At 33.1% G+C, this 25112-nt stretch overlaps 1 protein-coding gene across 2 annotated transcripts in view; it reads left to right on the top strand.

Moving 5' to 3' along the window:
- The window catches only part of LOC129739162 (uncharacterized), a 394054-nt gene that overhangs the window by 328398 nt on the left and 40544 nt on the right, over positions 1-25112 (top strand). For both annotated transcript variants that reach the window (XM_055730574.1, XM_055730575.1), the window contains exons 2-6: positions 10068-10178; positions 20527-20669; positions 20736-21102; positions 21240-21880; positions 21957-22455. In XM_055730574.1, the coding sequence (XP_055586549.1) occupies positions 10068-10178; positions 20527-20669; positions 20736-21102; positions 21240-21880; positions 21957-22455 (1761 nt within the window). The remainder of the gene's footprint in view (positions 1-10067; positions 10179-20526; positions 20670-20735; positions 21103-21239; positions 21881-21956; positions 22456-25112) is intronic.

Below are 25112 nucleotides of genomic sequence, written 5' to 3'. Positions count from 1 at the left end.
GAATTTAGAGCTACATGCAACGAGAAAGGGTGGTACACAGATTTGTTTGATATCTAGACAAATTTACAACAACCGAGATAAGAGCGAAACGGTTGTCCTCGAAAAACAATTGCCAGTTAAAAATTCCGCCTATAAACTTTCAACGATGACGACGATCTTTCTGCAAGTCGAGCGTTTCAAAGTTGCATCTTCAGTCTACATCTACCGAATGACATGCGGTTTGACATGGTTTCCAGTAAAACAAAAAAAAAACACCTCTCCAAAATTGGGGGTGTTTGGGAACGATAAACGTGCAGTGTATATCAGCGAACCGAAAACCGGTCATCATAATTTGTGCATCTTGCAACCATTTTTGGGAACGGCGGCATTGGCGCCAACTTATGTAGGCAAAACCGCAACCATAACCAAACCGTGTCAATTTCTGCCCAAAACTTTCACAAGTCGTATCTCATCTCTGGGCTGAGAAAAAAAAACCCTCGAAAGACCTCCATATATGTTAATTGAGAGGTTTTTTGGGTTGTCGAAAGTAATTGTTATCCGGGTAACACAAAATCAGACATATAATATGGGACAACGTTTAATAAAAATCCTTTTATACTTACAATAATACACAAAATTCAATAGTTCAGAAGATTTCAAATTTACAGTTCCTGGATTAAGATTTATAGGATTTGAAAATAACAGAGTAGAGTAGAGTAGAGTAGAGTAGAGTAGAGTAGAGTAGAGTAGAGTAGAGTAGAGTAGAGTAGAGTAGAGTAGAGTAGAGTAGAGTAGAGTAGAGTAGAGTAGAGTAGAGTAGAGTTGAGTAGAGTAGAGTAGAGCAGAGTAGAGTAGAGTAGAGTAGAGAAGTGTGGGGTAAAGTTTTCAAAAGTAGTTGGTATAGCATCTTGTAGAATAATGTTAGCTTTTGAAAGTTTCATAAATGTGAAAAAAATGATAAAAAGAAAACAAACATAAGCAAAATAAAATGAGTCAGAATTGACCGAAAATCACAGTATTAAACAACTACCCAGACAACCATTTGGTGGGTATTTCGAATTCGCAACGCAAATATACGTGCAAATATACGTGTAAACATATCGTATATAATGTAGCAAAACCAGTATATACGTATCATTTTGGAGGCCATATAGGTACATTAGCAAACATATTCTTGATTTGGATTGTATTAAATTAAGATTTGCACGACTTGTCATGCGCATCATTTACGACTACCCTGATTCTTTTTGGAATATACTATGACAATTTACATCATCATATAGATTATTGAGGTTGTAATATACGACATTTTTCGTAACAATATGGAAAGTTTGACGACTTATTTGGTCGTCTTTTGCGACTTGAGTGCAAGGCTCTCATTTTCCGTCAGTTGAATAAAAATAAGATTATTATTATTTTTGTATTTTAAACCAATTAGTTTATACATTCCCAAAATTAATAGTAATAAGATTATTTAAAAAAAAAAATGCTTTTTTTGCCGCCAAATTCAAGTTTATATCGTACAAATTTATTGCCTGACCTGGACTTGATCCCCTGACCATAGGATCTGCAGCTCATGATGCTTCCTCGACGCTATCTGGAATATATAAATTCAAGGGGATTTGCTTCAAAGGCATTAAACCAAAAGCAAATCGTATATTTCTATAACTAAAATCTTTTAAATCGTAGAACACGTCATCGATGATCTAAAAATAGATCAACATTTTGAAGCCTCCTTTAATACGATTCCAATCAACGATGTCCCATTATCATAAACGATTTTATTGATTTTTTTGTCTTCTTTTACGATTGCCAGCAAATACGTTTTACGAAAATCAGACATGCGAATTAATTTGCAAAGGTATACGATTTCATGCACATTATTACGAATCAATGCAGTTATATACGTTTTTTATTTCGAATTATTTTATGCATAGCACGACAAAATCTCTCAGTCACGGCTGATCCCCGTATATCGATCGTTTCACGGATTTTTTGCGAATTGTCGTACACAAAGGTCGAGTTCATATGTTCATAATTACGAGTCTCTCTTCTTGTCGAAATAAAATCATGCAATGCTTTTAAATACGATAAAGAATATGCATGAACCGCACATTGTAGGTGCAGATATACGAAAATGAGTATGAATAACATTCTATACGATGTAATCTGTAAAAGAAAATACGACTTCTGGTTGTCTGGGTAATTATACACAATCAAAAGAAAAAGACAAAAATTAATCAAATATCGGATAGAATTGGAACACAAATATAGGAACAAAAACAGAAAAAGAACAAAATTCAGACAAGAACGAGATAAAATAATATAAGATAAAATGGAACGAAAAAAGAGAAAAAATAAGATTAAAATCAGACAGAACTGAGTAAAATTGTCTGATCACAAAAGCTTACAAACAGCTATAAATATGACATAAAAAAAAACAAGACAAATATATGAGGCAACAAATTGAAAAAAGTGTGGAAAATGAGACAAAATTAAGGCGTAAAAGATAAAGGGGAAAAAAGAGACGAAATAGATCGAAAAAAGTTCAAAAGTGACAAAATTGACAAATGAGACAAAATGAACTGGGAACAAAAACTAACAAACTTAGGAAATATGAAAAAAAAAAATGAGTAAACCGGGGACGAAAAAAAATGGGAAAAAGTGCGAAAAAATCGACAAAAAAAACGTAAATGAGATAAAAATGAATCAGAAATAGAAAACAAATAATTAGACAACAATAAAATTAAAAAGGAAAACCCAAAAGAGCCAAACTGGAACAAAATGGGACAAAAATGAAATAAAAAAGAGACAACAATACGACAAAAGGAATCAATAATGAAACGAAAAAGTGGAAAAAAGAAACCAAATGGAATTGAAAATGACAAAAATGACAAAATCGATAGAAATGACAAAAACGCAAAAATGACAAAAATGACAAAAAAAAAAAAAAAATTACAAAAATGACAAAAATGACAAAAATCACAAAAATCACAAAAATGACATAAATGACAAAAATGACAAAAATGACAAAAATGACAAAAATGACAAAAATGACAAAAATGACAAAAATGACAAAAATGACAAAAATGACAAAAATGACAAAAATGACAAAAATGACAAAAAAGACAAAAATGACAAAAATGACAAAAATGACAAAAATGACAAAAATGACAAAAATGACAAAAAATGACAAAAAAGACAAAAAGACAAAAATGACAAAAATGATAAAAATGACAAAAATGACAAAAATGACAAAAATTACAAAAATGACAAAAATTACAAAAATTACAAAAATGACAAAAATGACAAAAATGACAAAAATGACAAAAATGACAAAAATGACAAAAATGACAAAAATGACAAAAATGACAAAAATGACAAAAATGACAAAAATGACAAAAATGACAAAAATGACAAAAATGACAAAAATGACAAAAATGACAAAAATGACAAAAATGACAAAAATGACAAAAATGACAAAAATGACAAAAATGACAAAAATGATAAAAATTACAAAAATGACAAAAATGACAAAAATGACAAAAATGACAAAAATGACAAAAATGACAAAAATGACAAAAATGACAAAAATGACAAAAATGACAAAAATGACAAAAATTACAAAAATGACAAAAATGACAAAAATGACAAAAATGACAAAAATGACAAAAATGACAAAAATGACAAAAATGACAAAAATGACAAAAATGACAAAAATGACAAAAATGACAAAAATGACAAAAATGACAAAAATGACAAAAATGACAAAAATGACAAAAATGACAAAAATGACAAAAATGACAAAAATGACAAAAATGACAAAAATGACAAAAATGACAAAAATGACAAAAATGACAAAAATGACAAAAATGACAAAAATGACAAAAATGACAAAAATGACGAAAATGACAAAAATGACAAAAATGACAAAAATGACAAAAATGACAAAAATGACAAAAATGACAAAAATGACAAAAATGACAAAAATGACAAAAATGACAAAAATGACAAAAATGACAAAAATGACAAAAATGACAAAACTGACAAAAATGACAAAAATGACAAAAATGAGAAAAATGACAAAAATGACAAAAATGACAAAAAATGACAAAAATGACAAAAATGACAAAAATGACAAAAATGACAAAAATTACAAAAATGACAAAAATGACAAAAATGACAAAAATGACAAAAATGACAAAAATGACAAAAATGACAAAAATGACAAAAATGACAAATATGACAAAAATGACAAAAATGACAAAAAAAGACAAAAAAGACAAAAAAGGCTTAAAAGACAAAAATGATAAAAATGATAAAAATGACAAAAATGACAAAAATGACAAAAATGACAAAAATGATAAAAATGACAAAAATTACAAAAATGACAACAATTACAAAAATTACAAAAAATACAAAAAATACAAAAATTACAAAAATTACAAAAGTTAAAAAAATGACAAAAATTAAAAAAAAATACAAAAATTACAAAAATGACAAAAATTACAAAAATGACAAAAATGACAAAAATGACAACAATGACAAAAATGACAAAAATGACAAAAATGACAAAAATGACAAAAATGACAAAAATGACAAAAATGACAAAAATGACAAAAATGACAAAAATGACAAAAATGACAAAAATGACAAAAATGACAAAAATGACAAAAATGACAAAAATGACAAAAATGACAAAAATGACAAAAATGACAAAAATGACAAAAATGACAAAAATGACAAAAATGACAAAAATGACAAAAATGACAAAAATGACAAAAATGACAAAAATGACAAAAATGACAAAAATGACAAAAATGACAAAAATGACAAAAATGACAAAAATGACAAAAATGACAAAAATGACAAAAATGACAAAAATGACAAAAATGACAAAAATGACAAAAATGACAAAAATGACAAAAATGACAAAAATGACAAAAATGACAAAAATGACAAAAATGACAAAAATGACAAAAATAACAAAAATGACAAAAATGACAAAAATGACAAAAATAACAAAAATGATAAAAATGATAAAAATGACAAAAACGACAAAAATGACAAAAATGACAAAAATGATAAAAATGACAAAAATGACAAAAATGATAAAAATAATAAAAATGACAAAAATGACAAAAATGACAAAAATGACAAAAATTACAAAAATTACAAAAATTACAAAAATTAAAAAAATTACAAAAATTACAAAAATTATAAAAATTACAAAAATGACAAAAATAACAAAAATGACAAAAAATGACAAAAATGACAAAAATGACAAATATGACAAAAATGACAATTATGACAAAAATGACAAATATGACAAAAATGGCAAAAATGGCAAAAATGACAAAAATGACAAAAATGACAAAAAAGGCAAAAATATCAAAAAATGAAAAAAAAACACTCACACAAAATTCCACAAAATTTACACAATAAATTGACAAAAATACAAAACCTATCAGAACTGCTTATTCAAACATTACCACAAACAGCTCAAAAATATGCTTTAAAACGACTCAAAAATGTCAGTAAACTTTCAAGAAATGTTGCAAAAGTTAGACAAAAATGACCAAAATGAGACAAAATGACAAATTTGATCTAAAACTTCAATAACTTTTTTTTTTTGCGCTACAAGTAAGTTTTTAAAAGATCGTCATCGATTTTAAGATTGAATTACCCGATCTATGTTTTCCTTTCCTAATTGTTACCAGAAACAAACTTGACCAGTAGGATGATCTGACAAGTTACCGGATATCTGCCAAGAGTGTGGTGGGTGTGTCTGTACGTTCTCTATTTTTAGCCTGCCGTTTGATCCAGTTCTCATCACAATGGCTGGAGATAATCTGGAATCGTTTCCTAATAAGCAATGATATTACACTGAGAAAGTTTGTTAAAAATACTTACAATTTTTTTTTAAAGTTTTATTAAAATATTGTCTTTTTAAAGGTTAATTTTAACTACAATTCTCTATGCAATACAGTACCCATACTTATGTTATGAGGAAGTTCCATTCCTTACACAATTTTTGGGTGTATTTTTTATACGATCTATCCAATTGCAAATATGTTTAGCTGTGATTGATTCAAGCAAAAACCGACAAAAAAATGGCGAATGAGTCAGCACTGATCGATCGCCGAGGCCCGGAGGGGCCTCCTTCATCAGCTAACTCTACTTGGCTCAGTCAACTTTGAATGGAAATGGAATTGTATGGAAACTTCCGATCGTTCGATGTCAGAGACCACCATTATTCATTCACTCCGACTGACGACGTCGTCGCGGATTTCGCTCGAATCACATGACCTTGGCAGTTGATTGTATCGCATTCGTTCGTTGATTTCGATTGTAGGTACCTCTTGTTCGTCTGTCTTAAAAAATAATTGCCGGTTATACGGAACAGAATTCATAGAAAAAAAACCCGATTTAATACACTTAACAGTGGATTGGAGCCTTTCTAACAGAGTTTAAATTATATTTGGAAATATATAAAATAATATAGAATATACATGATAGATTCCTTCCCTCTGAATCATATAAGTATGATTTCAGTTATTCAAACACGAAAAATTCCAATCTCAATATAAAAAAATGATGCCTGATACGTTTTTTTGGGGAAAAGCGAACTGGTATGTAAGGAGCTCATTTTATGTATGGAAAGAATGGTATTTAAACAGTAGAATTTCCAAGATTTATAACACGCTGAAATGGTGCCGTGGTAGCAACCAGAACTTTCACGTTGCTGGTCACGGTTCGAATCTTACTGTTTTTTTATGCTTTTTTTTTACTGAATAAGTAAAACCAACTACAATATTGATGGATAGCCGTGACGCGTGCCCTAGCATGATACCTTTTTTAGAGCTCAACCATGCATAGAGGAAAAATTCCCACAAAAGGAGGGGAAAGTAATATGACTATTAAATGATTAATCTCATTCTGTAAACTAAATCTGAAATCTTATTCTGATTCTAAAGTTTGAATTTTGAGTTACAACACTTAGTCTAGTATTTGAATATAAGTTCCAATTTCAAATTCCAGGTTGATCTTTAATCCAAATTCTTAATCAGAATTCTAAATCTGAATTCTCAATCTGAATTCTGAATCTGAACTCTGAATTTGAATTCTAAATCTGTATTCTGAATCTGAATTCTGAATCTGAATTCTGAATCTGAATTCTGAATCTGAATTCTGAATCTGAATTCTGAATCTGAGTTCTGAATCTGAATTCTGAATCTGAATTCTGAATCTGAATTCTGAATTCTGAATCTGAATTCTGAATCTTAATTCTGAATCTGAATTCTGAATCTGAATTCTGAATCTGAATTCTGAATCTGAATTCTGAATCTGAATTCTGAATCTGAATTCTGAATCTAAATTCTGAATCTGAATTCTGAATCTGAATTCTGAATCTGAATTCTGAATCTGAATTCTGAATCTGAATTCTGAATCTGAATTCTGAATCTGAATTCTGAATCTGAATTCTGAATCTGAATTCTGAATCTGAATTCTGAATCGGAATTCTGAATCTGAATTCTGAATCTGAATTCTGAATATGAATTCTGAATCTGAATTCTGGATCTGAATTCTGAATCTGAATTCTGAATCTGAATTCTGAATCTGAATTCTGAATCTGAATTCTGAATCTGAATTCTGAATCTGAATTCTGAATCTGAATTCTGAATCTGAATTCTGAATCTGAATTCTGAATCTGAATTCTGAATCTGAATTCTGAATCTGAATTCTGAATCTGAATTCTGAATCTGAATTCTGAATCTGAATTCTGAATCTGAATTCTTAATCTTGTAAATCTCATTTTGATTGTTTTGCATCACACGGTTTTCAACATTGAAATTTCTTTCATCCAAATTTTTTTTTATGATTTCGGATTTTACAACTTTTAATAGTATGGTTTTACCCCTAAAAGTATGCAGCAAACTTAATTTCAGAAAAATTGTGAAAAAAAGTTTTCACAAAACAAAATCGTGTTTTCATGCGTAATGATCTTTAAGTCATCGCAAATTTATCAAAAACTGTGCAAATTGGTATTCTTGGAGAAACAATTCCAGAATTGAAAATTGATAAAGTGAGGAGAAATTTTACGGATGATGAAAAGAGCGAAAGAACATTTTTGCAAGGAAAATTTATTAACGTACACCATACTTTACCTCGCAACATCCAGCTTCATCAATTTTTAATTCTGATATTCTTTCTCCATGAATCTAAATTTTTCACCGATATGCCGAAAATAAATTTACAAAAATTCTGAATCTGAATTCTGAATCTGAATTCTGATTCTGAATTCTGAATCTGAATTCTGAATCTGAATTCTGAATCTGAATTCTGAATCTGAATTCTGAATCTGAATTCTGATTCTGAATTCTGAATCTGAATTCTGAATCTGAATTCTGAATCTGAATTCTGAATCTGAATTCTGAATCTGAATTCTGAATCTGAATTCTGAATCTGAATTCTGAATCTGAATTCTGAATCTGAATTCTGAATCTGAATTCTGAATCTGAATTCTGAATCTGAATTCTGAATCTGAATTCTGAATCTGAATCTGAATTCTGAATCTGAATTCTGAATCTGAATTCTGAATCTGAATTCTGAATCTGAATTCTGAATCTGAATTCTGAATCTGAATTCTGAATCTGAATTCTGAATCTGAATTCTGAATCTGAATTCTGAATCTGAATTCTGAATCTGAATTCTGAATCTGAATTCTGAATCTGAATTCTGAATCTGAATTCTGAATCTGAATTCTGAATCTGAATTCTGAATCTGAATTCTGAATCTGAATTCTGAATCTGAATTCTGAATCTGAATTCTGAATCTGAATTCTGAATCTGAATTCTGAATCTGAATTCTGAATCTGAATTCTGAATCTGAATTCTGAATCTGAATTCTGAATCTGAATTCTGAATCTGAATTCTTAATCTGAATTCTGAATCTGAATTCTGAATCTAAATTCTGAATCTGAATATGAGTTCTGAATCTGAATTTTGAATTCTGAATTTTGAATCCTGAATTCTGATTCCTAAACCTGTATCCTGAATTTGAAAACTGAATCTGAATTCTGCATCTGAAATTGAATCTAAATTATGTATGAGTATGTAGAAATGAAAAAAAAACATAAATTCATTCTTCAACACGAGTAAAAAAAACGAGGGTCATAAGATCTCCATATAAATTCCCCCCCAACGCAGTTTCCTGTACGGCTCTGCATTTTGTTGACACCCGGCATGGCTTTAGACACTATAATTTCATAAATGAAATTATAATGTCTATAGGCATGGCGGACTCTGAAGGAAACGCCCATCCGCCATTTGCTGCATTGAAAAGCAAGAAGTGTAAGATATAAACACTGTTGCCGTATTTGCCCCAGCAGACTGAGAAACTGCCCAGACCACCGTGCGTCTTAGTAATGCCTTTTACCTATTTGAGTTTGAGCCGCTTTCAATCAAGCGTGCCGATGGTTTATTGGATAGCGCTTGCAACTTGGGATCTGAAGGGTTTTGGTTCAATTCTCGAGTTAATAAAAATATTATTTTTTTATTTTGATTATCTTCAATTTATAAATGATTGCTGGTGCTGCTGCTTCGAGGCGCCACTAGCAACTTTTTTTTATGCCATAATAAGTATGATATGTATTTGGTAAAGAAAACGGTTTCAACTATTTTGTTTTTTTCCCGTTTTTGAAAGGGTTGTGTAGAAAAAAAAATGCATTCTTTTGAGACTAAAATCATTTTAATTGTGCAGCCCAGTTTCGCAAAAACGTTCTAGACATTTTTAAAATGGCACATACAAATCCACGGACATCAACAGAACTCGTCGAGCTGAGTCGATAGGTACCTATAAAGGTATGTCTAAGACCCATAATTAATGATCTCTCAAATCGACCGATAACCAAACCTTTCTGTTAGAAAGGCAAAAAACAAAATAAAAACACACAGGCGCTTCGAATTTAAACTGAAACGAATGTACCTGTGATTAAGAGATTCGCATCTCTTTGTTCTTAGTTAGTAGCATCCATCAGTTAGATACTAATGTTCTTTTTCTCTTCCTTCTCTTTATATTTCTTGCAGAGTGACCTGTGCACGCTGGGTTCCCGACCTGGTATGGAGTGTGTGCCATTGAGATCTCCAGCAGACCCGTATCACTATCATCACGTCACCGATCAAACAAAGTCACTACAGGTAAGAGATTTAGATTACTGGATAAGAGTGAAACAGCCACACAATTTAAGAATTCGTTTCTTAAAACAGAGAGTTGAGATCACAAAATGACAAAAAAAAAAACAACTTTTCTACTTTGTTTTACAAAAAAAAATCATTAGCGTACCCTAGGGACGTTAGTTGTGAACACTCCCTTTCAGTTTGTTTATTCTGAATATATTACTTCGGGGAAAAAAATAAAATTAAAACTTAAAGTGTCCAACCAGTTACCAGTTCGCATTTTCCTCCCACATACAGTGTTGGACAGTTTTTTTTTACAATGATGCTTCTCTTCTTACACGACATCAATTATGTTGTAACACCCCATAAATTAATTGAATTTTCCACGTTTCCGAGTACTTTACCTCATGCCCCTCCAATCTTCACCAAATCAGAAAACATAATCCGTTTTTTTATTCGCAACGCTGAGTGAGTCTCGTAGAGTAAGTTGGCTGTACCATTGTATCTTGCCAGTGACTAACTTGACGGTACAGGAAACAACAAATGCAGTTACATTCAGATGGAATCGGAGCTATCTTGGGATTCGATCTTTCGATTGGCGAGAACCATTTATTCCGGTTTGTGAATTCGATACGTGACTCATTACGACGATAGGTGGATTGCAATCATTTTTTTAAATAAATTATGTCAGAAGCTAGATTCAGTTCTCAATATTAAAACTATGAAAAAAAAAAATCGATTTTCACAAAAATAGCCTAATTTTGAAGATGGCGGACAGCAGAATTGAAATTTACATTGAAGTAAAAAAAAGGTTTGTTTATTTTCAAGGGGTCTTAAGGATTCAAAAACTGTTCTGCCCGCAGACCAAATGATTTTTGATTTTTTAAGACCTCCAAATTTATGATTTTTTTTTCTTTTTCGATGTTCATATATTCATAGAGCCAACAGAAGGATTTATGTTGCGAAATTTTCATAAAGAAATTCAATTTATGCTGTCCGCAAGCTTCAGAATTAGGCTATTATGGTGAAAATGTTAAACCCCATGTTTTAGAGTGAAAATTGGTTTTTTTCATAGCTCCAATATTAAAATCTAAGTCTAGCGCAGAAGAAAGAAAAATATTTCTGAAAACTTACGATTTTCCGGTTATTGCCTCCTTTTCCAGTTTGTTTTGAATCCTGACTCAATTTTTCGTTTTCACCTGGCTAATCCTTCTGTAAATCTTCTTGTTTTGATAGTTTATAAGTTTTCTTTCTAAACTGTTGAAACAAGTAGAAGAAAGAATGTGGTTCAAAAAGGATTTCACAAAAACAACATCAAACTTTGTACTCACGTTAATTCAATTTCAACTCTTGATTAATCTAATTCCGTGATTGTTTGTTCATCTTTTGGTAAAAACCTTCTTTGGGAAGGGGTAATCTTTTTTTTTGTAATATCTTTATTTGAAACGGCTCATACCTTTACGTTTTAAGAAGAAGGGGTTATCTTTAGTTTGTTTAAATTTATGTTCTGAACATCGATACCTTAAGAATCGCCCATAGAACAAAGATATTGTGCTCAAATTTCACCAGGAGGGCTCAAGTTCAAATCCCCAAGCAAGAAGCAGTTTTTGGAAGTAATTATGAAATTCCATTAGAGAAAAAAATTAAAATAAACAGATTTTATTGGTAGTTGTAAGATTTCAAAATAAGTAAAAGAAAATGTGAACGCTTTATTTTCTCCATTTTTTCAAGATCTTGCAAAGGCTGAATAGCCTTCTTATCAGCTTTGGATATGGAACTTGAAGGTGTGGATATGAACTTAAATTTCTGGGTAAATAGAGTGCTATACAGCCCTTGTACAGGGCTGAGTAAGCTTTTATGCGAATGCTTTATGGAACTTAAGGTTACTCGGGTCCCTATTAAAACCCATCATTTTTTAAACTGTGTAGTGGTTAACCAAATTTTGGCTGCGTACTTTTGTGTACATCCAAGTGAAACGAAGCCTCGTCCACACTCGGCAACTTCCAGAAAAAAAAATTTAAAAAAATGCTCAAATGTCAAATTGATTTGATTAAATCAGCGACCAGTGAGCAGGCATCAAGTTTTGTTTCATTAGAATGATCATTATCAAAACCTTTTTTAAGTCTTTAAGAGGGTTTGCATTGGATAGGTTTATAAGTTTCACCAAACTGAGCATGCCTTATCTATAAAACAAACATTTTTAATGAAGTCTTAAGGACACTATAACTTATGACGAAAATACATATAGTAGTTTTTTGATGTTATCACTGTTCGATTGTTTCATAACTCGCCAAATTTACGCTCGAATTTATCACGGTTGTTGTTTCGATTTTATCACGCTTTTTTAGAAATCATTCAGAAACCATTTCCAGGACTTTAATTTTCCTTCAACAGCGTAGAGCGTCTTTGTTCATGATATTTTTCATGGTTTGTTTTATGATGTACAGATATTCAATATTATGAAAATGCCAATGAACTGGTTATTTTAGCTGTACAGTAGTTTTTCGATTGTATTTTTTTGAATTTTTTAGTTTTAATGGAATTTTAACAGTCGTTATCTCTTATAATCTCTTTCAATATTTTAATCTTCACACCTTTGATTAAATAAAAAATTCACCCTTTAGAAAAATATTTTGAAACTTGCTCAACTTAAACTTTTAAAGTGTGTTTCTCGAAATTTGCTCTATGGGCAGAATAATTTAATTTTGATCATTCAGATAATAATAAAGGCTGTCTAATCAGGATTGTGCCTTGTAAATAAACAAATTAAAAAAAGAAATCTAGGACACTTATTTCTTTTCAAAACCGTTTTAATTCACCCACATCTTTATATGATTCCCATAACCAAAAAGTTTACTTTCTTAGAGCGACTAATCAAGCACAAATATTAACACTAGCATTAGCGTGACGTTAAAATACTTATGTCGATTGTTACAAATGTTTTAAAAATCCAAATGATGATTTTGAACCCAATACAGCTAAAGTAAGCAGTTCATTGGCATTTTCATATTCATATTCATAGTCATATTCATATCATGGAATACTTTTTTACCATAACATAAATCATAAAAAATATCATGAACAAAGACGCTCTACGCTTTTGAAAAAAAATTAAGGTCCTGGAAATGGTTTCAGAATGATTTCTTAAAAAGCATGATGGAATCGATACCGCTTAAAAAGCATGATGGAACCGTGATAAATTCGAGCGTGAATTTGGAATTCACACGCAGGTAATATTAACCAGATTGCAGCTTTTCTTGATTTTTTGGATTACCGGGTGTTTTGTCCCGGATTCTTATGCGCTCTAAACGATGGCTGAATCCGTGTATAGGACAGTTTGTGTTGTGGCATCCTATATCGCTATCACTGAGAACAGACGTACAAGCTCGAACAAAAAATCTTCAAAAAAGTGTGTAAAATTTCAAATGCTCACATCCAAAAAATACGATGAAAATTGTCTTGAAACAGTGTCATCTAGTAAGTTTTGCACTTCTTGAGCGATTATCGTCAGAAGACGATTCGGCTATATCCAGTAAATTAGGAACATTCTTGACGATCAGTCCTACGCATCAGAACTGATTCTAGACATCTCAAAGCGAGTTACTTTCAAGTATCACTTTTACATCCCATTCTCCAAAATTTTGCATTTCTAGCTTGAAGAAAATAACGATTAACTTTAAAGATATTATTCAATTATGCAACCGGACGGAATTGCTACGAAACTTTAACAGCAATTTTTCTTGAAACTGTTCTTGTTCATACGACCTGTCCAAAACTGACCAAAATTTTGTTTTTTTCTCAGTTTTTTTTAACAATTTCTTTATTTGAAACGGCTCATACCTTAAGGCTTTAAGGAGCCATTTTTCTCAGTTTGGTTTCGATAGTTTTCTTTGGTGCGTTTGGAGACTTCTGGTGGCCCAGCCAAAAATCTAAAAATGGTTAAAAACGATCGTTGGAAATTTTACACAAGTTTCGTGGGCTAGCTTGTACGTCTGTTCTCTGTGTCGCTATTGCTTCCACCGAGAAAATAAAAAAAAGTTTTTGGTAATTCTTCTTGTTCTACTACTTCTTCTACTCCTTCTTCTATTATCAACATACAACATCAACATCAATTACACAACTAAATAAATCATGTAGGCATCCTGGAAATGAAAGCCTTGCTTCCTTCATTTTTCTTTCCAAGATAATCTCTGTTGCATGCAAACATGCATTGCAAATATTATTACGGCCAACCATGTGGTAAATACCGCAAAAGATACTGGAACCAGAGAAGGAATAAAGCGTGGAGATTGCTGCCAAACGCTACATATAGGTTTTTTCGAAAAATTATGTATTGAAAAAGACTAATTAAAGGATTGGATCTTACCAAGCTACACTTTTCTCAGAATCGGATCCGTGCGTCTTTAGTTGGCAGGACTGATGCTGCTGTTGCAACTAAAACTTATGATACCAATTTGCAACTATTTACATTTTTCCGGTGCATGGAATATTCCCGGGATTTTCCCATTTGCTACAGCGCACTTCACAATTATGTTCAACTCCGCTGCATATTTTCAACTAGATTCGATTTTTTGCCAGGAATTTGGTAGGATTTTCGATTAATATTTTTATACTATTTTCTTACCTCTGGAAAAACTTTTTCAAGGAACGATAATAGGCGATGGAAGCGCTGTCGAATTTGGGTGATGGTTTTGCATTAGAGCAAATGGGATGCAGCTAAAATTACACCCAACTTTGGACAGATCTTACGGATTTTCTTAAGGAGAGAAAGAATAACTTTTCGATTCCATCGCCTATTTTGACGTCCTTGCAAGGTAACGCCTACTTCTCCTCTCGAGAAAAGAGAAAAAGTTTCTGGTAATTACCTAGAAATATCTTCTGCTGATGGGTTGAAAACTCCGAGACCTATTTTGCCATTAGTCAGAGATCCATCTGAGAAGCACTCTTCCACGTGAAGATATTTACTATTTTCTATTGTATCCAACTGCTCAATAACAATTTCCTCCTGCTTTCAATCGGCGTTTGAAGGATTAATCTATTTTTGGTGGGGATGACAGTTTCTGATAGTTTCTGATGCTAGTTTTAGTATATGCGTCAGTTATTTCTTCTAATAAAATATTTGCCCTGTTCAGAAGGAAGTTCTCGTATTCGTTTTTCCTTTCTGCTTTTCAAGTAGCCTTCATATCAATCCAGTTTCTGTATTGAGCGAAGTACAGAAAGCTCCAGAGACCGTTCTTAGGAAGTTGTTGTAAACAGCTTCTAGATCAAATATTTCTTGAGACTCAAATATTTTCCAGCAATAGAAAAGTCTCTTAATAATTGTCCGACTTTGAAAAGCGTTTCGCGACTTCTCAAGCTAGCTAAAACCTGCAGGGATCGAGTTCTACTATCGCATTCTTTTTTTTTCAGGACTCTAATGTGGGTGTTTGTGATACTACTATTTTTATGGGAAATTGATCCGAGCTTTCGTTTTAAAGTTTATAAAATACTGCTAAAAAATAGACATCAGGTCACATTCACTGTTGTATACTACTTTGAAAAAACAGGAAAAAAAATTGTTGCTATAATTTTTGTATTTTTTTTTACCTTAGTTATATAAACTGCTTTCGCTTATCTATGATCTTCGTCGCCGCTTAGGATTTATGGAATCTTCCTCTTCAAGCTCATGCTTGCTCAATTACATGCATGTTGCTTTATTTCTTGTGTGGATATGACACTTAAGGTAAAGAATTGATTGCTTCCAGAAATCAACTTGCCAAGCGTCACACAATTTGTTATTTGCTTCTTTTTTAAATTGAATACCTCGATTCGCGTCATCATAGAGGTCGTGCTTCCAGCAGGTAACAAACAAAAAAAAATACACATAAGATTATGACTGATGCCACCTCAAACGTGCGCCACGAGCAAATCTCAATAACTACAGATCAATATTGTGGCACGTGTCTCAACTCACGACGACGAACGTATGACTGAGCTATGAGTTTGACAGGAGGTGCTCAGCATGGAATATCCGCCTCGCAAATCGTAGCACCTGTTCATAGTTGTCGGTTAGCTAGCTTCTAGCGGATTTCACGAGTTATGCTGTTGTCGCTAATGATTGTTGGACCCAATGACTCGTTTCAGAAGAAGTCCGTTAAGTGCAACAACCAACGGACAACTGTTTAACTTGTCCATTTCAGTAGTTTATGATTCGTCATACTGGAGACAACCAAAAAAAATAGCTGCAGAAAAATTCACAATTTTCCTTTTTATCTCAGCCAATTAGGCCAAATGTTGCTGGTGAGTCCCATTTCGAATGCTAATTTTGACATTTCACAGATAAATGGGACCGTTTAGTCGATAAAATCTAGGCAGTCGTTTTTCTGCGACGATGGCTCCACGCCGTTATTTAGTTCCCGGAGGGTATGCCATTAGTCACCGATTTCCCACCGATCTTTTCTGTTGTTTTTGCATTGTGTCAGTAAGTTAGTCAGTCAGATTTCAGTAGTCCCGAAACCCGGCTGGATGCCACCAAGCAGCCATCCATCAGCGCCAAGTTTTGCGCCAAGTTAGCTTGTCATAAAAATCAGCAATCAACAATAAAAGAACATGACCTTAGAAATGGTTTTCCTCGAACCTCCCCCACCCACACCCTTCCTTAATGATGAGAAGGCATCAATCTAGTCCCGCGAAATGTCAGAAAAAGACTTTCACAAACCATCTACATCGTGTCGGTTGATGGCTGCTTTATTTTTGTTTCAACGGTGTCAAAATTATAACCGGCAGCAAAGCTGTGCAAACAGAAGGCAAAAATGTTTGAAGAAGGAGGTTAGGTTTTTTTCCTTCTGGTGTTTGCTTGCAAACTCCGGATAACCGGTCAGTTTAAGCTAATGAAGGTGTTGATTGGGGCCGTTAAGTTAGGCGATTTTTTTCGCTGAAGATAAAATTGACCTCTATCTTTGGTGATCGTTCATGCTTAGGTCGTCATGATAAAAGTAGATAGTTTTTTTTTCAGTAAACTATGTATGTTGAGAGTTTCTTACGAAGCAATACTGAATTTCAAATGATTGTTATACGAAAACCTCAATGTGTCAAACATCAGAATTTATTACGTTCTCAGTTATTTCTAAATAATTTTTACTTTTGACCTTTTAAATCTCGTTAATCAAAATATAACTGTTTAAATTAAACAAAAATTATGTTCTACGCTAAAAACATATTTAAAAAACTGACTAAAACTGAGGGTTAAGAAATCATAAACTTGGTCCTAATTCTGATCCTATCTAAATCCAGATCTGAATGATTCGGATTCTGATCATGATTGACAAAATTTTCAAAAATGACAAAAATGACAAAAATTACAGAAATAACGAAAATGACAAAAATGACAAAAATGACAAAAACGACAAAAACGACAAAAACGACAAAAACGACAAAAACGACAAAAACGACAAAAACGACAAAAACGACAAAAACGACAAAAACGACAAAAACGACAAAAACGACAAAAACGACAAAAACGACAAAAACGACAAAAACGACAAAAACGACAAAAACGACAAAAACGACAAAAACGACAAAAACGACAAAAACGACAAAAACGACAAAAACGACAAAAACGACAAAAACGACAAAAACGACAAAAACGACAAAAACGACAAAAACGACAAAAACGACAAAAACGACAAAAACGACAAAAACGACAAAAATTATAAAAATGACAAAAATGACAAAAATGACAAAAATGACAAAAATGACAAAAATGACAAAAATGACAAAAATGACAAAAATGACAAAAATGACAAAAATGACAAAAATGACAAAAATGACAAAAATGACAAAAATGACAAAAATGACAAAAATGACAAAAATGACAAAAATGACAAAAATGACAAAAATGACAAAAATGACGAAAATGACAAAAATGACAAAAATGACAAACAAAAATGACAAAAATGACAAAAATGACAAACAAAAATGACAAAAATGACAAAAATGACAAAAATGACAAAAATGACAAAAATGACAAAAATGACAAAAATGACAAAAATGACAAAAATGACAAAAATGACAAAAATGACAAAAATGACAAAAATGACAAAAATGACAAAAATGAAAAAAATGACAAAAATGGCAAAAATGACAAAAATGACAAAAACGACAAAAATGACAAAAATGACAAAAATGACAAAAATGATAAAAATGACAAAAATGACAAAAATGACAAAAATGACAAAAATGACAAAAATGTCAAAACTGACAAAAATGACAAAAATGACAAAAATGACAAAAATGACAAAAATGACAAAAATGACAAAAATGACAAAAATGACAAAAATGACAAAAATGACAAAAATGACAAAAATGACAAAAATGACAAAAATGACAAAAATGACAAAAGTGACAAAAATGACAAAAATGACAAAAATGACAAAAATGACAAAAATGACAAGAATGACAAGAATGACAAAAATGACAAAAATGACAAAAATGACAAAAATGACAAAAATGACAAAAATTATGAAAATTACAAAAATGACAAAAATGACCAAATTGACAAAAATGGCATTAACGGCAAAATTCACTTTTTTTTTTTTACAAAAAATCATATTAACGACCAAATTCACTCTTGTGATTCATGTCAACTGAATTGTGTTTATTTTATCAGGTTTATCATTTTTGTCAACTTTATGTATTGTTTCTAAGTCTTGCCAAATGAGTTAATTTCATTTATTTGGTGATTTTGTCACTTTTGTCATTTTTTTTTAAATTTTGTAACTTTTTTTTGCTTTTTGTTAATTTTGTCCTTTTATCCATTCTTGTCTTTTTCGTAAATTTGATCAAATTTCAAATTTTGGTCAATTCGATCAATGCCGTCTTTTTTGTCAATTTAGTCAGTCTTGTCGATATGTTAATTCTGTCAATTCCGTCAAGTTTACCATTTATGTCAATTTTGTAATTTTTTGTCTTATTTGCCAATTATGTAAATTTTTTGAATTTTTGTCAGTTTAGCTTATTTTGTCAATGTTTGTTTTTTGTTTTAAATTTTCTCAAATCTGTCTAATTTTAACAAAAAAAAACATGCAATATACAAAAGTTATAAATTTGAAATCTATGTATATAAAAATGAATTTCTGTCTGTCTGTCTGTCTGTCGACTCGAAAACTACTGAACCGATTTGCGTGAAACTTGGTATATGGGTTCTCATAATAGTTTGGGACCTCTCCCTCTTCCTGGAAGTGGGGAGGGGGTCTTTTATATAAAAGTAATAAGTTTTCATAACTCGAGAGCTGATCAAGCAAATCAAACAAAACTTGGTATGGGCGGGTGGGTACTTGGGTACGAGGAATGTTTCTAAGAATATTTGGTAACTTTACCTCCTTCCAGTGGGGAGAAATGAAGAGGGAAGGGGCCTATCTTACAATTTTTTACCAAACTGGAGAACTTATCAAGCTAAAGGAACCAAATCTGGCATGAGGGGGTAGTGGAATACGAGAAATATACCTATGATTATTTCAAACCTCTCCCTCCTTTCAGTGGAGATACACGAAGAAAGAAGGGGGCTTTAATACCTTCTTTATTGCATAACTTGAAAACTATTCGAGCAAATGGAACCAAATTTGGTTTGGAAGGGTATTTGGGTACAATAAATAGTTCTATGAATATTTGATAACCCTCCTTCCTTTCAGTAAGGAGATAGAAATTGGGAAGGGGGCTCCTTTACAATTTTCAGAATTACTGGAAAACTAATCAAGTAAATGAAACCAAATTTTAGAGGTTGGAGGGTATTTGATTACGAGAAATGTTTCTATGATATTTTGAGAACCCTCCGTTCTCCCAGTCGGAAAATCTTAAGGGAGGAGGGTGCTCCGTTACAATTTTTTACATCACTCGGAAACTTACCCAGCAAATGGAACGAAATTTGGCTTGGGAGCCTATTTAAGCATAAGGAATGTTTCTATGAATATTTGGTACTACTGCCTCCTTCCAGTGGGGTAATAAGAAGGAGAGAGAAGGGATTATTTACAATTTTTCGTATAAGTCGAGAACAAATCGAGCAAATGGAAACAACTCTGGCATGGTATAGCATTTGGATACGTAAAATGGTTATTTGCTTATTTGAGACTTCTTCAAATATCTGATATCAAATATGACATGGGAACAATCATACAATCGAGCAAATGGAACAGAATTTGGCATGAGAGTGTCTGTAAGAAAGGCTGTAATCTACTGTCAAGTGTATTGAATCGGGTTTTAAAGGCGTCCAAGAAGACTCTTGATTTGGTTACTGTCTATAAACGTAGAAATCGACTGTAAATGACCACATCAAATTCTTAACTTCAAAACCCTAATCGCTGCTTCGTTTGTTTTTCTCTATTTATCTCAACAGGAATTGCAGAATGAAGTCGGTGCTCTACTGGAATTCCGCGATCTGGTTATCGAAACCTTTCCCGACCTCAAAACCAAGATGGCCTCGTCCGCCGCCAACAGCACACTTACCGGCATCCCGTCGGCCTCCTCACTGGCGTCGAGGTATGTCTATCCGATTAAAGTTTTTCTGATTTTCAATAATCATAACCACAATTTTCTTGCCAACAGACGCGAGTGGGAGCCCGGAATACGGACCCGGCGGAAACTGACCCTAACGCAGAAGGAGGCGGTCGCCGCGGCCATTTCCGCTTCCGCCTCCGCCGAGATCCACCACCACTCAGCGAACTCGGTGGTCTCGTCCTCGTCGCTGCTAATCCGGAGCCGGAGCAACTCGCACAGTGGCAGTGGCCATGGGAGCAGCGGGGGCGTCGGCCACAACAAGAAGGAACCAAAGAGCGCTGGGCAGCAATCGTCGTCAGCCGGAGACGGCCAGAGTGGGAGCAGCGTTGTGATACAGGACTCGGGGTTCTCGACCGAGACGTCCTCGTCGAAGGAGACACACAGTGCCTCCTCGTCGACGGGGGGCGGCGTACAGGTAAGGAACTTTGATATGATTATTTGGATCCGAGAAACATTTTACGGTCGAAAACAAATTTGAAACAAAAATCGATTCTAAGAAATTTTCACTCGAATCTTACAATTTTTACAATGTATTCCTCTCTTTTCCTACAGGGAACTATCGTATCAAATACACCCAACCGACTAACTGTAGATACCGAGGACGAACTGTGGAATTTACTAGATGTGATACATAGGAAAAGCAATCGACTCCGGGAGGAGGTGGACGCGCTGCAGCAGCTAGAGCGGGAAAAGTGTCGAACGACGGCAACAGCAACAACTACAACAAATCTGCTTATAAACAACAGCAACAACAATAATCACACGAACATCGTTACTAGCTCCAGTAGTAATCATAGTAATAGTAGTAGTAGCAATAACAACAACAAGAATAGTAGTAGTAATAGTGATAGTAGTAGTAACAAAAGTGGCAACCTTCCTCATCACGGGACCACGCCTCTGAGTGGTCTGACGAAAACCTTTCAAAACCAGCTGCTGGTGGACGTTGTAAATAAGGATGATGTACAAATTTTACGGAAAGAGCGGGACCGACTGTTTGACAAGCTGTCCGAGTATGAGGCGGAAGCGATCGCGGGCCGGATACGGGCCTCCAAGATGCAGGACGAGGTCGACGCGCTGGCGTCGGCCAAGCGGGATCTGGAGGACCAGCTGAAGGCCGCCCTCAGCCAGAAGCTGGAACTGAACAGTAAAATTCATGATCTCCACCAGCAGTATGTAAATAAGAGTGCGCCTAGGTGAGTTACCCCGAAGATTAGAAAGGTCAACTTCAGTCCTTTAATCCCATGTTCTTCTTTCTCAATTCTCCTACAGTTCACCCGAGTCAATCAAGGGACGACAAGTGGCAGCGCACGGCCACTTCCGGAAGCATTCCTCGAGCGATTCGACGGCGACGACGATCGTTATCGGTTCCTCGCAACTCTCCTCGTCGCCGTCATCGACCACCTCAACGACGACGTTCCATCACCCTCATCAACCCTCGAAGTCGCAACAACACTTTAGTCAGTCCAGTAGCAGTTTTGCGCCGGTCAAAAAAGTGATACCCCATCCTTCCACGGATCATACGCAATACCAACTACTGCATCAGGAAAGTCGATCCAGTTCGGCCGGATCTACCAGTGAAGATCGGTTACAGTTTCCGGCGGCGGTATCCGGGGAGCTACAGCTCGGGAAGTTGGATGGGCTCATCAGTTCCCCGGCCCGGCTCAACAAGGTGCGGATGCTCGATTCCAAGCGGATATCGGCCATCCTGCTGGAGACGAATATCGTGGAACTGCAAAGGCATCTGTTGACCATTACGGTGCAGAATCAGGTGAGTCGACTTACAAACCTTCAACTCCTCCATACAGATTATCTTGAAATAATTGGAGTCCAATCAAAAGTGGACTAACATGACAAAAATAACTAAACCCCAATCCGGAAGTTTGGCGGCTTTGGCCGCGGATTGGAAGTTTGGCAGCTTGCTAAATAAAATAAAATCTTCTAGGACCCTCAAAAAATTCATGAAATCTTCAATTGAGCATCATTACTTTTTTATGGACGCACTCCGGAAGCCCACACTAAAAAGCTCCCTTATTAGACCTTGAGTGTCTGTTTAACACTCCTCGCCTCATATTATTAAATCTCCAAAAAAGACTGTATATCAGCTAGGAAAGGCTAAAAAAATCCCTTAGTGTCCAAAAAAGCTGGAGTTAGGGGCTATATGTTGCGCACGAGGATATATTTTTCTTGAATTTTTTTAAGATAATGACCACAAAAAATGTAAAAAGGAAAAAAATGACAAAAATTAGGAAAACAACAAAAATGGCAAAAATGACAAAAATGACAAAAATGACAAAAATGACAAAAATGACAAAAATGACAAAAATGACAAAAATGGCAAAAATGATAAAAGTGACAAAAGTGACAAAAATGACAAAAATGACAGGAATGACTAAAATAATAAAAATATCAAAAATATTAAAAATGACAAAAATGATAACATTAACAAAAATGACAAACACAACAAGAAATGACAAGAAAATTACAAAATTGACAAAATTGACAAAATTGACAAAATTGACAAAATTGACAAAATTGAACAAAATTGCCAAAATTGAGAAAAATGACAAAAATGACAAGAATGACAAGAATGACAAAAATGACAAAAATGACAAAAATGACAAAAATGACAAAAATGACAAAAATGACAAAAATGACAAAAATGACAAAAATGACAAAAATGACAAAAATGACAAAAATGACAAAAATGACAAAAATGACAAAAATGACAAAAATGACAAAAATGACAAAAATGACAAAAATGACAAAAATGACAAAAATAACAAAAATGACAAAAATTACGAAAAGGACAAAAAATAATACGCATGACAAAAATGACACAAAAAAGACACAAACCGAAACAGAAATGACACAAAAAGACACAAGAATGACACAAAATTGGCACACAAATTATTCAAAAATGACACAAAAATGACACAAAAATGAAACAAAATTGACACAAAAATGACACAACAATGACACAACACTGACACAACAATGACACAACAATGACACAAAAGTGACAAAAAAATGTATGTATGTATGTATGTATTGTATCCACCTTGGGTTTACGGCAGCGCCGCGGTTGTGGCAAAAAAAATAACCCACACGTCCATCTTGGCTACCACGCAACCCAATAATAACCACCCAATGAGACTTCTAAGGGAATGGAATCGTAGCAGAGGCACTAACGGTATCCAGGGTGAAAAGAGGAAAAGTCTCGAGAAGCTATAACCATGTTGTTGACTAACCAAGATAGCATGCAAATTATAATCCCGCCGCCAAGGCTTCCGAAAAAAGAGTGCGTCCTTATTTTACAAAAAGTAATCAAAAACTTTCTTTTTCTCAACCATGCCAAATTCCCTTGACATAAATTGAGGAACGTCTAGTATTCAATGCGGTACTAGCATACACGGTAACCCGCTCTTTTTGTAAAACGAGGATACCCAGATGCCCCTGCCCTTAATGTTCAAATATATTACGATAAAATGTAGTTAAACGAATTTATACCATAGAATACAGTTTATTTTAATGAATTATAATAAAAATAATATAATAAAAAAATAAAACAATTGACATAAAAAATATAACGTAATATAGAAAGTATGAAAAAATATAATATCTAGATTGAAAAATTTGAAAAATTCTAATTAAATTAACAAGAGAGTTCACCTGTAAAATTAAAAACTCTCAGAAAATAATGAAGTTGTTCGTCACACGGCCTGCATAACGTTGCAAAATCAACTTCTGATTTTGATAGCTGTTAACGTCCAGGTACTTCTTTTTACAGAAAACTGAAATTAATTTAAATGTTATAATATATTGCTGTCATAAATAAAACATATTGCAATGATCGAATTATTGAACCAATATTTGAAATCCAAAGTTAGCAGTTTTACGGGAAATGAAAGTTTTTATGTAGATCCAGTATTATCTCACAATGCTGTAAAACATGAGTATTTTATTAAATAATGGATAACTATTACGGGTAGAAAAATTTAGCTGAATTAAAATATGAATGAACTGTTAGTTAGTATTTTTATTTTCAGAATGGTAATATAAACAACTTAGAAAAAAAAACAATGTTAAATATTTCAAACTTTTCAAAAATTATTATTTAAAAATAAAATTCAATTGCCACGTGTAGTATCCGTTACACTCAACTGAAAAAAAAACTATTTATAAAAACAGTGGCTACCGTAGCACAGTGATGTAATATGAACACTGACAAGATGACCATGGAACCTAAAAAAATGTGGCTATAGTTAGGAATATGCATTGAACATATATGCACCTGTAAGAAAACTAACTATATTGGCTGCTTAACAAAAGAATCTCTACACAAACAAAAAAATAATGATAATAATAATAATAATTAAGAATTTAAATTTATAACTGATGGCGATTCTTGCAAAGTTAAAAAAAAAA

Source organism: Uranotaenia lowii, chromosome 1 (assembly GCF_029784155.1).
Source record: "Uranotaenia lowii strain MFRU-FL chromosome 1, ASM2978415v1, whole genome shotgun sequence".
In the NCBI taxonomy this organism is placed as follows: Eukaryota; Metazoa; Arthropoda; class Insecta; order Diptera; family Culicidae; genus Uranotaenia; species Uranotaenia lowii.
The sequence above is the reverse complement of the archived record's forward strand: the minus strand, read 5'-3'. Positions and strand labels throughout refer to the sequence as shown.